This window comes from Oncorhynchus gorbuscha, linkage group LG15 (genome assembly GCF_021184085.1).
Source record: "Oncorhynchus gorbuscha isolate QuinsamMale2020 ecotype Even-year linkage group LG15, OgorEven_v1.0, whole genome shotgun sequence".
Classification (NCBI taxonomy): Eukaryota; Metazoa; Chordata; class Actinopteri; order Salmoniformes; family Salmonidae; genus Oncorhynchus; species Oncorhynchus gorbuscha.
Genome location: NC_060187.1, coordinates 18,215,576 through 18,231,454, shown reverse-complemented (window position 1 = coordinate 18,231,454; position 15,879 = coordinate 18,215,576). Strand labels below are relative to the sequence as shown.

Genomic DNA, 15,879 nt, shown 5'->3' with positions numbered 1-15,879 from the left:
TCCCTGTTCTCTCCTCTCTGCACAGACCATACAAACGCTCCTCACCGCGTGGCCGCGGCCACCCTACTCTGGTGGTCCCAGCGCGCACGACCCACGTGGAGTTCCAGGTCTCCGGTAGCCTCTGGAACTGCCAATCTGCGGTCAACAAGGCAGAGTTCATCTCAGCCTATGCCTCCCTCCAGTCCCTCGACTTCTTGGCACTGACGGAAACATGGATCACCACAGACAACACTGCTACTCCTACTGCTCTCTCTTCGTCCGCCCACGTGTTCTCGCACACCCCGAGAGCGTCTGGTCAGCGGGGTGGTGGCACCGGGATCCTCATCTCTCCCAAGTGGTCATTCTCTCTTTCTCCCCTTACCCATCTGTCTATCGCCTCCTTTGAATTCCATGCTGTCACAGTTACTAGCCCTTTCAAGCTTAACATCCTTATCATTTATCGCCCTTCAGGTTCCCTCGGAGAGTTCATCAATGAGCCTGATGCCTTGATAAGCTCCTTTCCTGAGGACGGCTCACCTCTCACAGTTCTGGGCGACTTTAACCTCCCCACGTCTACCTTTGACTCTTTCCTCTCTGCCTCCTTCTTTCCACTCCTCTCCTCTTTTGACCTCACCCTCTCACCTTCCCCCTACTCACAAGGCAGGCAATACGCTCGACCTCATCTTTACTAGATGCTGTTCTTCCACTAACCTCATTGCAACTCCCCTCCAAGTCTCCGACCACTGCCTTGTATCCTTTTCCCTCTCGCTCTCATCCAACACCTCCCACACTGCCCCTACTCGGATGGTATCGCGCCGTCCCAACCTTCGCTCTCTCTCCCCCGCTACTCTCTCCTCTTCCATCCTATCATCTCTTCCCTCCGCTCAAACCTTCTCCCACCTATCTCCTGATTCTGCCTCCTCAACCTCCTCTCCTCCCTCTCTGCATCCCTTGACTCTCTATGTCCCCTATCCTCCAGGCCGGCTCGGTCCTCCCCTCCCGCTCCGTGGCTCGATGACTCATTGCGAGCTCACAGAACAGGGCTCCGGGCAGCCGAGCGGAAATGGAGGAAAACTCGCCTCCCTGCGGACCTGGCATCCTTTCACTCCCTCCTCTCTACATTTTCCTCCTCTGTCTCTGCTGCTAAAGCCACTTTCTACCACGCTAAATTCCAAGCATCTGCCTCTAACCCTAGGAAGCTCTTTGCCACCTTCTCCTCCCTCCTGAATCCTCCGCCCCCTCCCCCCCTCCTCCCTCTCTGCAGATGACTTCGTCAACCATTTTGAAAAGAAGGTCGACGACATCCGATCCTCGTTTGCTAAGTCAAACGACACCGCTGGTTCTGCTCACACTGCCCTACCCTGTGCTCTGACCTCTTTCTCCCTCTCTCTCCAGATGAAATCTCGCGTCTTGTGACGGCCGGCCGCCCAACAACCTGCCCGCTTGACCCTATCCCCTCCTCTCTTCTCCAGACCATTTCCGGAGACCTTCTCCCTTACCTCACCTCGCTCATCAACTCATCCCTGACCGTTGGCTACGTCCCTTCCGTCTTCAAGAGAGCGAGAGTTGCACCCCTTCTGAAAAAACCTACACTCGATCCCTCCGATGTCAACAATTACAGACCAGTATCCCTTCTTTCTTTTCTCTCCAAAACTCTTGAACGTGCCGTCCTTGGCCAGCTCTCCCGCTATCTCTCTCTGAATGACCTTCTTGATCCAAATCAGTCAGGTTTCAAGACTAGTCATTCAACTGAGACTGCTCTCCTCTGTATCACGGAGGCGCTCCGCACTGCTAAAGCTAACTCTCTCTCCTCTGCTCTCATCCTTCTAGATCTATCGGCTGCCTTCGATACTGTGAACCATCAGATCCTCCTCTCCACCCTCTCCGAGTTGGGCATCTCTGGCGCGGCCCACGCTTGGATTGCGTCCTACCTGACAGGTCGCTCCTACCAGGTGGCGTGGCGAGAATCTGTCTCCTCACCACGCGCTCTCACCACTGGTGTCCCCAGGGCTCTGTTCTTGGCCCTCTCCTATTCTCGCTATACACCAAGTCACTTGGCTCTGTCATAACCTCACATGGTCTCTCTTATCATTGATATGCAGACGACACACAATTAATCTTCTCCTTTCCCCTTCTGATGACCAGGTGGCGAATCGCATCTCTGCATGTCTGGCAGACATATCTGTGTGGATGACGGATCACCACCTCAAGCTGAACCTCGGCAAGACGGAGCTGCTCTTCTTCCCGGGGAAGGACTGCCCGTTCCATGATCTCGCCATCACGGTTGACAACTCCATTGTGTCCTCCTCCCGGAGCGCCAAGAACCTTGGCGTGATCCTGGACAACACCCTGTCGTTCTCAACTAACATCAAGGCGGTGGCCCGTTCCTGTAGGTTCATGCTCTACAACATCCGCAGAGTACGACCCTGCCTCACACAGGAAGCGGCGCAGGTCCTAATCCAGGCACTTGTCATCTCCCGTCTGGATTACTGCAACTCGCTGTTGGCTGGGCTCCCTGCCTGTGCCATTAAACCCCTTCAACTCATCCAGAACGCCGCAGCCCGTCTGGTGTTCAACCTTCCCAAGTTCTCTCACGTCACCCCGCTCCTCCGTTCTCTCCACTGGCTTCCAGTTGAAGCTCGCATCCGCTACAAGACCATGGTGCTTGCCTACGGAGCTGTGAGGGGAACGGCACCTCAGTACCTCCAGGCTCTGATCAGGCCCTACACCCAAACAAGGGCACTGCGTTCATCCACCTCTGGCCTGCTCGCCTCCCTACCACTGAGGAAGTACAGCTCCCGCTCAGCCCAGTCAAAACTGTTCGCTGCTCTGGCCCCCCAATGGTGGAACAAATTCCCTCACGACGCCAGGACAGCGGAGTCAATCACCACCTTCCGGAGACACCTGAAACCCCACCTCTTTAAGGAATACCTAGGATAGGTTAAGTAATCCCTCTCACCCCACCCCCCCTAAGTTTTAGATGCACTATTGTTAAGTGACTGTCCCACTGGATGTCATAAGGTGAATGCACCAATTTGTAAGTCGCTCTGGATAAGAGCGTCTGCTAAATGACTTAAATGTAAATGTAATGTAAATGTAAATGTATTGGAGGATTTTTACTCCACTGGCTGGCTACAAATAAAGGTCCTTTTCAAAACACTGAAACTGTAGACCGTTTGTCAATCAGACTCAGGAATTACCATTGGTTGAAATTGGAATCCTCGGATGTTGTGACAGGCCAAATCAAGGAGTTGGGAAAAAAGTTCAGTGAACGCAGCATGTCTCCCCTGGAGGCGGTGAGAAGAGTGGAAGAAAGCAGTGAAGTTGAAGAAATATTGGTAGTAGGAGTAGAGACACCAGATAATATTCCTTGTCAACTGAGGGATATGTTGTATGTTAGGAAGGTGGATTTTTTTTGGCGTGTATTGCATTGGGTAGCAACAGCACAGCTCAAACAAAGAGGAAATCTGAGAAAATTGGAGGGTTTGCAGAAATAAAGCGTTTTTTGGGACTGATATATTTTACAGCATTACAAGGAATCCTGTCGATGAATGCTCTGTTCTTCCAGGTACCTGAGCCTGTTTAGGGATGTGATTAGAACTGGGACTGAAGTGGTGCGATATATTTAATTTTATTTTCTATTTTTATGACGTCCGATCGTCGTCCCCTCCCTCAATGGAATATTTTTTTGTTTCAATACCCGGAAGTGATGGTTCGTCGGCGAACTAGTCGGCTGTAAGAGCCGGCTCTTGTAAATGAATGTTGGGAGCCAACTCGTATATCAGAAGAGCTGAATCTATATATAAAAATATACAAAAACTAAGATATGAATAATCAAACGTTTTAAATTAATAGAATTAACTAATTCAAAGAACGAAAAAATAAATAAAATAATATAGGCCTATATACTCACACACATTCAATCTGACTGTCTGCTGAGACTAACAGCCTCACCTGTTGTTCCTGTCAATCAGACACGCAGTGTCAACCAATGAACCAAAGAAGCGTGAGGGATGGCCGAGCCAACTCACTCACAATCACACACTTAGCAGCTGAGGAGAGAGAGGAAGGACAGCTGTGAAAACAACAGCTGGAAACTGAGTCGGAAACACAGTAGCTTTTGGATGCATTTGAATAATGTAGACAGTGTTAGAGCACAGTGTATTTGCCCAAACAAAATCTCATATAGAGCTGGTTCTACACACAACCTACACCGGCATATGCGAACTGTGCACCCAACTGTGAAGCTAGCTGTAGCGGAGCTTTGAGAATCTAGCGGGCCTGCTAGTGATACTGGTGGAGCCAGCACCTCCACACGTGGAGATGTATCCACTCAGTCAAGTAGGCCTACTCTGTATCCACAGCAATGCAGTATTCTATGGACCAGTTTATACCAAAGTCTATGTCTGTAGCAAAACAAGGCCAAATTGATACTGCATTGGCTAAAATGATTGCCACCGATTTCCAGCCATTTTCGATTGTGGAGGTTTTATAAATTATAGCAATAGTCTAAATCCAATGTACACAATTCCAAGCAGGAAAACCCACTGATGGACATCAAGGGTAACCACTTCTTACATTTCTTGTTAATGTACCTGTTGATGCTCTGACCCAAGAGGAATGGGAGGTGATGGAGAAGATGTGCAGAGTCCTGGGACCTTTTGAGCAGGTCACTGTGGAGATCAGTGGAGAGAAGTACAGTAAGCAGTTATATTACTACATCATGATTTAATCCAGTATTATATATGTATATGAGCAATAGATGAAAATGTAGTATCAGTAGACAAAAACCTGAACTAATAAGTTAATGTTCTCTCTTTTCAGCTATGTGACAGCCTCAAAAATGATACTCCTGTGTAAGGGTCTGCAGCGAATCACAGCCAGCCGCCAGAGAGAAGCAAATGTAACCACAGGACATGTGACAGAGTTGATGGACACACTATGTTCATAAATGGACAGAAAGTTCCACAGAATGGAATATAATCACGAGCTATAAGAAACTGCTGCACTTGACCTCAGGTTTAAGAAGTTAGCCTTCAGTGATGCCAGAGGGATTGATGAGGCTCTTCAAAGAATAACCTCAGCTGCAGGGAGGAACAGCCCCAGCAGTCAACTGGCTCAGGCACCAGGGCAACAGGAAGAAGAGGGAGGGACAGCCCCAGCAGTCAGCTGGCTCAGGCACCAGGGCAACAGGAAGAAGAGGGAGGGACAGCCCCAGCAGTCAGCTGACTCAGGCACCAGGTCAACAGGAAGAAGAGGGGGGGACAGCCCCAGCAGTCAGCTGGCTCAGGCACCAGGGCAACAGGAAGAAGAGGGAGGGACAGCCCCAGCAGTCAGCTGACTCAGGCACCAGGTCAACAGAAAGAAGAGGGAGGGACATCCCCAGCAGTCAGCAGGCTCAGGCACCAGGGCAACAGGAAGAAGAGGGAGGAACAGCCCCAGCAGTCAGCTGGCTCAGGCACCAGGGCAACAGGAAGAAGAGGGAGGGACAGCCCCAGCAGTCAGCTGACTCAGGCACCAGGTCAACAGGAAGAAGAGGGAAGGACAGCCCCAGCAGTCAGCTGGCTCAGGCACCAGGGCAACAGGAAGAAGAGGGAGGGACAGCCCCAGCAGTCAGCAGGCTCAGGCACCAGGGCAACAGGAAGAAGAGGGATCAGATGGAGCAGAAGCACCAGCAGTTGTGCCGCAAACAACTGTTGTTTGAATGCTGTTTGACGAGAAAGCAACTGGGGATGCAGCACGAAGGAATCCCTCAGCAGATGCCATAATGGAGGTCCGATCCTATTTGGAGGAGCAACTCCATGATCTGCAGATCCTCTGAGCTGGTGGAAGAACAAGGCCTCTGTCTACCCACGGCTTACTAAAGTCATGACAGGGAGACTCTGCATAGTGGCCACATCCGTTCCCTGTGAGAGGGTCTTCTTGAAAACGGGACAAATAATTACTGAGAGAAGAAACCGCATCAGCCCCTTGAAAGTGAGGCAGCTTGCATTTCTGAATGCAAATCTCTCATAAAAGCAGCATTGGTCAGCATTGTTGTGTGCTGCTGGTTATAACATGGCAAGAAAGACGAGAGAGAAAAGAGAGACCAGTTAAATGTTTTAAGTGGGATGCTGCAGTTTTGCAAATTGTTATTTATTTTTCTTTGATATAGTGCAGTATTCTATTATGCTGTTCAGATTGTATTCGTTTTGAATGGTTAGATTTATATGCACTTTGTTTTATATACATTCAAAAGTTATACTTTAAATGCAAATGTTTAATAGCATTATTTTTCATAACAAACTAATGCATTTTTAAATACATTGTGGTTAATGTAGAGTATGATTTCATTTAATAATTTAATTAGAATCGTTTTAACACCAATCATAATCAAACTATCGCAACTGTTTGACTTGAAAAAATACAAAACATATCTTTTTTTAAAGAGCCGTTTTGGAGCTAAAAGAGCTTACTGAAAAGAACCGGAATGTCCATCACTAAACCCGGTACAGTAGGTGGCGGCAATTCACCGAAATATGTAGTCTGCCATAAAACCTGAAGACGAAGAAGAAGAAGTTCAGTGCACAGAAGCTTCTACAGTAAATAGCTTACGTTGTACATTGATAAATAAGAAGACATGCTTTCCGTCCTCACATTGCTATTGATCTTATTCAGTCTAAATGAGGCCAAACAGAAAGATTTGTACACTTTCAAAGTTGTTAATAGCAGAGGGAGATTAGTCTCTTTGGAAAAATACAGGGGTTCGGTAAGTTTGAAACTCGAGCCTACCAATTTTTGCACGGTAGCCTATGCAAAAGTGCCATTTGTTTACCGGTGAATGCATGCTGCGGATTTTACTTTCACAAGGCATGTATGACCTATGCACGTTTTATAACAATAGCATCTTACTCTTATGAATAAAATGCTAAGTTTAAGACCAAATTCTTTGTGTCTATCATCTGTATACGTGGCAACTGCTGCTGGACTCCAACGTTGCTTAGAATACTACATTGATTTATAGGCCAATAGCTAGCCTTGGTTTGATCCAACTGTTATGTCTGGTTGTGTATTACTGACTATAATGTAAACTGCATGCAGTTATTTCATAAGCCCTATAAAAGAGAGGTCATATTCCCTTCTGTAGTCAGTGATAATTTAATATTTTTAAAACATCAAGGTGGGCCATTTTAATACATATTTAAAACTTCACAGGACACATTTTATAGACCGTCTGCATGCTGCATAATCTGAACAGAATTTAAAGTGATACAGTAGAGAGGCGTTCCCAAATCTGCCCATTTTCTATCCTTACCACGTGTAGTTCCGTCGTATTGACACTAGAGGACAGCAATACCATATGAGCACTACAGGTAAAACCTTTTTTCTCTCGCAGTGTTTACCTCCGAGCTCCATTTATTTAAAGGCCGGGTGCACAGCCAGGGATACTGATGCAAACACTTTTTGACCTAAAGAAGTCCAAGTAACCTATTAATAAACGAAAACACAATGCACAATTAAAAGTGCATGTCTGCTAAATGGAGCATTCATGAGGAATTTATTGCGAAGCATTTATTTATTTATCCTTTTAGAGTTTATTATTGTGCAGTATTATTCTAGCACTTTATACAATTTTACAAAAGAGATTTATAAAATCATAGAAGCTCAATTAAAAAATAAATAATGAAACAGTCCTGTGTAGCTCAGTTGGTAGAGCATGCAATGCCAGAGTTGTGGGTTTGATTCCCATGGGGGACCAGTATGAAAATGTATGCACTCACGTAGTAAGTAGTTCTGGAGTAGTGTAAAATGTCAAATTTTGGAAATGGAATAGCAACTTTTCATTTTGATGGATACAATTATAGACCTTGAAGAGGAAGGGAGATGTATAGAAAAATACAGAATTATAAAGTTGGCCATAAACATGGCTCACAAATCACTTTCTTTTGCTGCCGCCTCCGATGAGTCACACATTCACATACGAGAACATAGGACAGCCCACAGGGCACAGATATTACTTCAACATCTATTCCACGTTGGTTCAACATAACTTCAATGAGATGGAAACAGCATTGATTAAACCAGTGTGCGCCCAGTGGGAAGTAATGGCTCAAACATTCACCTCAAGGATGTTTGGAATGTGTTTGTGCAATTCTATAATTCCAGTGTTCAAGTGATTCATTGGATAATTCTTTGGGGCATAGAAGTAGTGCACTGGGCCTTTACTAGTCCTGCATTAGAGGACCCATCTGTAGTGCAGGCAAAAAACACATGTGTCATAGCAAATCACATGTAATATATCTTATATTTGATCAAATAGTCACTGCATCTGTTCAATACTAAAACCAAGCTATTAGCCCAGAATTGCTCAAATATTTTAATGGATATAAAGAATTTGACTTGACCAAACATTATTGCAACTATTGACCATTTTCCAGGGCTTCTTTCACTATCGCCATCATTACTATCTGGCCTGAACCTCCACTATTCACTCTGCTCAGAGACTCCTCATCACTTACATTCACCTCCAAACCTTTGATCTTGTTTTCCTACCATGCCCACTCAGTTCTTAGCCTTGTAGCTCTGTGGTAGTCCCTACACAGAGAGCAGGAGGGATAAAAGGGTCAAACTAGTTAATGGAATAACCCCTGTGCCCTTACCAAATGTGTCATCTGGTCACATAGACAACAAATCATCACATTGAAATAGCCAGTGCGTGACTTTGGCAGCTCACTGGACCTGAGTACCGGCACCTCAAATGTTCTAATTGTTGAGCTCCTGTTTCTCCTATAGAATATTTGCTCAAAAGTATTGTGGAGCTCCTCCAACTAAATATAAGAAGTACCAGCACCCACAATGAGTACTGGTACCTATTTCAGTCAAGCTCTGGAAATTGCATTCAGCACCAATGAAAGGCTACTGGTTATTTTCATATTATCGATAACAGTTTTCATCAGTCCATTTATATTTTTAGTATTATGGTTGCCTGCAGGTGTCTCTTGTGGTGAATGTGGCCAGTGACTGTGGCTTCACTGAGGATCACTACACAGACCTTCAACAGCTGCAGAGGGACTTTGGGCCATCCCACTTCAACATCCTGGCCTTCCCCTGCAACCAGTTTGGCCAGCAGGAGCCTGGCAGCGACAAGGACATTGACGCCTTTGTACGGCGTGTCTACGGAGTCTCCTTCCCCCTCTTCAGCAAGATTGCTGTGGTGGGCACCGGGGCCAACAATGCCTTCAAGTACCTTGTGGGTGAGTGAACAGATGAGGGATGGATGGGGGCAGAGGCATACACACATACATCTCGCTGTATGGGCGAAAGGCAGCCTTGTGGTTAGGAGCGTAGGGCCAGTGACCGAAAGGTCGCTGGTTGAAATTCCCCAGCCAACTAGGTGAAAATCTGTCGATATGCCCTTGAGCAAGGCACTTAACCATAATTGCTCCAGGGTCACTGTCAGTAATGGCTGATTCCTGGCTCTGACCCCACTCGTAGGGGGAGTGGGATATACATTTGTGAAATAGGACAAATGTAAGCACCCACCTAACTGGATGTGTTTTGGGTGTTGAGGGGAGCTCTAGGACCTCAGATGTAATCATTTAATAACCTAATATCCAATGTTTCCACAGACGAGCAGTCTTTATCAGGGTATAATGACAAACACTGCGGGGTGACTAGTTTATATAGTGTCAAAGGACACACACAGGTGTCTGTAATCATGGCCGGGTGTGGCCTGATATCATTGGTTAATTATCATATAAAAATAACATATGAATGGATAGCATTTGATCATAGATATAATTTGGCTACATAGGCCTACAAATGTTTACAATGAATAGCAAAATCACAAGAATGACTTCAGGTCAAAGTCTACGTTGAGACCGAAAGGAGTAAGGGTCTTTAAATTAAAGATCCAGGCAGCCTCTCGTTTTAATAATAGATTGTCGAGGTCACTGCCTCTCCTAGGGAGGTTGACATGTTCGATGCCAATATAACGTAGGTACAAAATCGAGTGGTTCACTTCCATAAAGTGGGCCGCAACTGGGTAAGTCGAGTTCTTGCTCCGAGATTCATACTTTTAATTCACGCTTATAAGTTATAAGATAAATAACTGCCTTAGTGGAGCACGTGATAACACCTTTGATTGGGATCTGTTTCCCTGTTTGTGGGTGTTTGAAAAATCTACATTTTACCAATTGATCTCTGAGATTTCTGCCCCGTGAGAATACGACCAAGGGAGGGTCTGAAAACACATTAACGATACTGTCATTGGATCTTAGAATGTGCTAATGTTTGTGAACGATTCCCTTAATTTGTTCAGAGCACTTTGAATAGCTGGTAGTTAGAACGCAAGAATGCTTCTTTTTGCGAGACTGTCCTTGTAAGAGATCATGTCTCGATTTGTTTTGAATTTTCTCAATGGCAGTATTAATCTGACAATTTTTGTACCCCTTCTCCTTTAATTTTCTTTGTGTCTCAGCCATATTTCTGTTGAATTCTGAGTTTTTTGCAAATGATTTTTATTGCATCCTAAGATGCTGGGTTCTTTTACTGCATCCTAAGATGCTGGGTTCTTTTACTGCATCCTAAGATGCTGGGTTCTTTTACTGCATCCTAAGATGCTGGGTTCTTTTACTGCATCCTAAGATGCTGGGTTCTTTTACTGAAGACTCCGAAGCGTACTTATAATAAACAGAACAGATTTATTTAATGTTCTCCTTAACACATTAGTCAACTACTCTCTACGGTGTCTTCAGCCCAACTCTACTATACATCATTGAACCTTTTCCTCCCTTCCATCTCGTAATCCAATCACTTCAATGCAAGAATGGAAACCCCATTGTCATTTGTTAATTCAAATAACTCAACCTCTGCATACAAATGTCATTGGCTATTTGCAACCATTTTAAATCTCAACTCATTAACACATAATACATTTCTCAATACACCACACTTTTGATTCGACAGAATTGGCTGTAGGGCAAACTGCTTTTCAAGGGAAGTGTGTGACCACTATCAGCCCTCAACAAACTGTTAGGATCAGTAGGTTTCCTGTAAAGATCAAGCTATTATCCTCACATAAAATCAGAAGATCAAGGAAACTGATTTGACGTGTGTCAGATTGCATAGTAAATCTCAGATGCTCAGAACAAGAGTTAAGCATGGAATGTCTGGAGCTGTTTTGCATCACCCCTCCATAGAACAAAAATATCATCAATATACCGTTTGCAAATAGTAATGTTCGGCAAGAAAACATTTTTGAGAGAGTTGAAAATGAACTGTTTTTCCATGTAACCCACGTACAAATTACCATAGTTAGGAGTCATAGGGGATCCCATCACAGTACCCTTTGTCTGAATAAAGAAATCATTTAGAAACATGAAGTAGTTGTGTGTGAGTACTATTTCAGCCAATGTTATAATGCAGGCACTGGAAGGTAATTCATTAGGGTCACGTTGCAGAAGAAAATGTTCCATGCCTTCAATACTGCCCTCGTGTGGAATATTTGTGTATAACGACTCAACATCAAAAGTGACAAACAAGGTATTCTCAGGGAGAAGAAGAGATTCAATGATAGAGTTCATACTGCTGGTGTCCTTTACAAAGGAGGGGGCTGTTCTGCGGGTGGTCTAATAAAAAAGTCAACGAAAGTCGATAAAGGGGCCGTTACTGCGTCAACTACATTCTTGTGTAATTCTGTATAGAAAGTGGCAATTTTAGGGTGTTGAATAGCCAAAAAGTTGTGTTCTTTCTTGGTGATCTGACCAGAAATTAAATACCCATCTAGGAGAGTAAAGACAGTGTTCTGCAATTGGGAAGTGGGGTCACTTCTGAGTTTGTTGTTAAAGGTGTTGTCAAGCAGTTGTCTATGCCACTCATTTACATAAACTGTCCTATCCATGAGTACAACCGACCCACCCTTATCAGCATGATGAATAAGGACTGACATATCGGATTGTAAATCAAGCAAAGCTTGTTTTTCATCCTTGGGTAAATTATGGAAAGATTTGGACTCCTGTTTGTTCTTAAGGAGATGAGCAACATCTTTTTCAACAAGTCTGCAATATGTCTCGATCGAGTGATTGTGATTGGCTGGAGGCATAAAATAACTCTTACTTCTAAAAGGAGTCGGAGTATGTGCAGGTGAGTAACCTACTGGTTCAGCAGAAATATAACGATTAGGGGAGCTAAAGTATCCCTTTAAACGGATGTTACTAAAACACTTAAACTTGTCTACCTTTAAATCAAAATCGTTACACTGAGTTGTATGCACAAAATAACCCTTTATTAAGCAAAGAGACATGGGCAGGGCTCAATATCTTGCTTGATAAATTAAAGTCACTCAGTCCCGTGGGTTCTGGGACCGTGTGAACGGTCTCCTCTGCCTCTGATAGTTGTTTCTTCTTACCCCGTCGGGTGCTGCATCTCGTCGATGCGCGTGCCTGCGGCCACCTCCGCCCTTCCGTCCGTCCAGTCTCTCGTTGAATAAAAAACTACCACTGGAAGCCGATGAGGCACTGATTGTAGAGCATTGGTCAGACGGGTGGATAGAAGTAAGCGGCATCCCTCCTGCGTCTGCCATGGAGAGAAGGAGCAGGACCTCTTGTCAGGGTTTCTCCAGAAGTAGACTTTGTTCTCAGCCTTGTCTTTTATGTCTTGGTTGAATTTCTTGATTTTAAGCTCCTTTATTTCTGTAACTTGTCCTGGAGCGCTTGGTTAGTTTTCATCAGTTCATTGAATATGCCATCATCATTAACAGCTCCTGGCAGAGCTGTGCGTTTCGCTTGAATTGTTATCCATTTCAATAAAATCCCTTTTCAACTGGTCAACAATTAATGTCATTAAATCAATAGAGCATGTGTTCAGGATGGCACACCAGCGCTGTACCAATGACGGTTCTATTTGCCACCTGTGTCCCCGTGGAATTATGCCTTGACACACATTCTTAATACACACGTGAAACTGTTGAGCGTGAAAAACCCAGCAGCATTGCAGTTCTTGACACAAACCAGTGCACCTGACACCAACTACCATACCCCGTTCGAAGGCACTTAAATATTTTGTCTTGCCCATTCACCCTCTAAATGACACACATACACAGTCCATGTCTCAATGGTCTCAAGGCATAAAATCCTTCTTCAACCAGTCTCCCCCCCCTGCATCTACACTGATTGAAGGTGATTTGACTAGTGACATCAACAAGGGATCATAGCTTTCACCTGGATTCACCTGGTCAGTGGATGTCATGGAAAGAGCCAGTGTTCTTAATGTTTTGTACACGGCTATGGGTGGGGGATGCATTTTCCAACTTTTTCCTGAATAGCTTGAAGTGTGAACAACAAGTTTATAACCCCTGACTGACATGGGCAGACTCCGACCGTCTTTGGACTTATTAGCAAGCCTAGGCCAGCTCAGAGAGAGTGTGTGTCTTAAGTGTGTTTGGTTTATTATGGGTTTGAGTGGCAGGTCGGGTCCCCCAGCGGGAGATAAAATGGCAGGCTGCACGTTTTTACAAACGGACCCTCAGAGTGTAGGTGACTCAAACGGACCCTCAGAGTGTAGATGATTCAAACGGACCCTCAGAGTGTAGGTGATTCAAACGGACCCTCAGAGTGTAGGTGATTCAAACGGACCCTCAGAGTGTAGGTGATTCAAACGGACCCTCAGAGTGTAGGTGATTCAAACGGACCCTCAGAGTGTAGGTGATTCAAACGGACCCTCAGAGTGTAGGTGATTCAAACGGACCCTCAGAGTGTAGGTGATTCAAACGGACCCTCAGAGTGTAGGTGATTCAAACGGACCCTCAGTGTAGGTGATTCAAACGGACCCTCAGAGTGTAGGTGATTCAAACGGACCCTCAGAGTGTAGGTGATTCAAACGGACCCTCAGAGTGTAGGTGATTCAAACGGACCCTCAGAGTGTAGGTGATTCAAACGGACCCTCAGAGTGTAGGTGATTCAAACGGACCCTCAGAGTGTAGGTGATTCAAACGGACCCTCAGAGTGTAGGTGATTCAAACGGACCCTCAGAGTGTAGGTGATTCAAACGGACCCTCAGAGTGTAGGTGATTCAAACGGACCCTCAGTGTAGGTGATTCAAACGTCAGGAAAAATCAAGGGGAAGGAGAAAAAGAGTGTGTGGTAAAAAGTACATTTTTACCACACTCTCATATTTTCCTGATGGAGTGCTCGTGAAAGGAATGATGATTGCAATCTTCTCCTCATCTTTAAGTGGACTATGTCTAAATATTTTATTCAAAGCATTTTTTTAAAAACCGCAACAACTAGGGGTTGCAACATGGCTTTTGATCAGATGCTAATTTGTATTCATGATATATTACCACACAATGATAATACTGTATATATGGTTAATTTTATACCTTTATTGAACTAGGCAAGTCAGTTAAGAACAAATTCTTATTTTCAATGACGGCCTAGGAACAGTGGGTTAACTGCCTTTTTCAGGGGCAAAACGACAGATTTTTACCTTGTCAGCTCAGGAATTCAATCTTGTAACCTTTCGGTTATTCTGTAGACAACATGTCCTGGAGCGCTTGGTTAGTTTTCATCAGTTCATTGAATATGCCATCATCATTAACAGCTCCTGGCAGAGCTGTGCGTTTCGCTTGAATTGTTATCCATTTCAATAAAATCCCTTTTCAACTGGTCAACAATTAATGTCATTAAATCAATAGAGCATGTGTTCAGGATGGCACACCAGCGCTGTACCAATGACGGTTCTATTTGCCACCTGTGTCCCCGTGGAATTATGCCTTGACACACATTCTTAATACACACGTGAAACTGTTGAGCGTGAAAAACCGAGCAGCATCACAACATTTTTTTTCTCTTTTGATTCTTTACAGAGATGTCAGGAAAAGAGCCTGACTGGAACTTCTGGAAGTACCTCATCGATACAGATGGGAAAGTCGTGGATGCCTGGGGACCCAGTGTCTCTGTCAAAGAACTCCGACCTAAAATAGCTGAAATGGTACGGAATATCATCCTCAAGAAGAAAGAGGAACTTTAACTCAACACCTCAAGACCCATCTGACAATCTATTCAGGAATATCCTATGTGATTGAAATCCACTGTCTGCAACAAAAACACCCCGAGCATCATAGAAATACGCACCAAGCACCACACACTCCAAGCACCACACACTCCATATGGTAAATGTTGTATTCTACAGATGTAGGATCTTAATTTGAGCTAGTTTGCTACATCAGGAAAATAATCCTGTAGCAATAGAAAATGTGAATTATTATGTGGATTATAATTAATGGGCATTTTTGTAGGTGTTGATACATTTTTAGGGAAAATCAAGTCTGGAATTTCAAATGTGAAATTACAAGCTTCAGAAGCCTTTTTAAACCTCAAATACACTAAATAGTTGAAAATCTCCTGCAACAGGGTGATCAAATTATGATCCTGTATCTGTGCCCCTATTAACTTTTATGAAACCACCTCTACGACTGCATTCAGCATACTGATATCCTCTTTTGGAAGCAGTTGATCTGCCTGCGAAAAACTCTCATCAGTAATCAGAGCTTATTGTTGTGCTGTTGAGAGGTTCTTTGTATTGGATTGCCTTTTCATGGTACATGTGTGCACATTAATAAATATACTTTTACAAAGTGGCATGAATGCTTTCATCAGTCTTTTCTCTACACAAAGCTGTACATGTAAATGTGTAGGAGGTTAATTTAGGTCTAACTTGACTTTTGCATTAACGATTTTCTCAAATAGATTTTTTTTTTTTTTTGACTGTCTCTGCCTGTAAGGAATACTCACATTCCTTTGTAGATAAGTCTTTCACTCTCTAATGTTTTCAAGGTTAACATGGTGCTTTGTGCTTTTGTGTTAGTTCTTTACCTTGTTGTCATTTACATTTTTCTTAGACTGTGTGCTTGTCCTGCTA

The 15,879-nt window shown here is 44.3% G+C and overlaps 1 protein-coding gene across 1 annotated transcript; it reads left to right on the top strand.

The window, feature by feature from the left end:
• Positions 1 to 5,576: 5,576 nt before the first annotated feature.
• gpx7 (glutathione peroxidase 7) lies at positions 5,577 to 15,599 on the top strand. Its single transcript, XM_046300325.1, has 3 exons — positions 5,577 to 6,727; positions 8,951 to 9,212; positions 14,825 to 15,599. The coding sequence occupies exons 1-3, from the start codon at positions 6,599 to 6,601 to the stop codon at positions 14,986 to 14,988; spliced, it is 555 nt and encodes a 184-aa protein (XP_046156281.1). The 5' UTR covers positions 5,577 to 6,598; the 3' UTR covers positions 14,989 to 15,599.
• Positions 15,600 to 15,879: the final 280 nt, after the last annotated feature.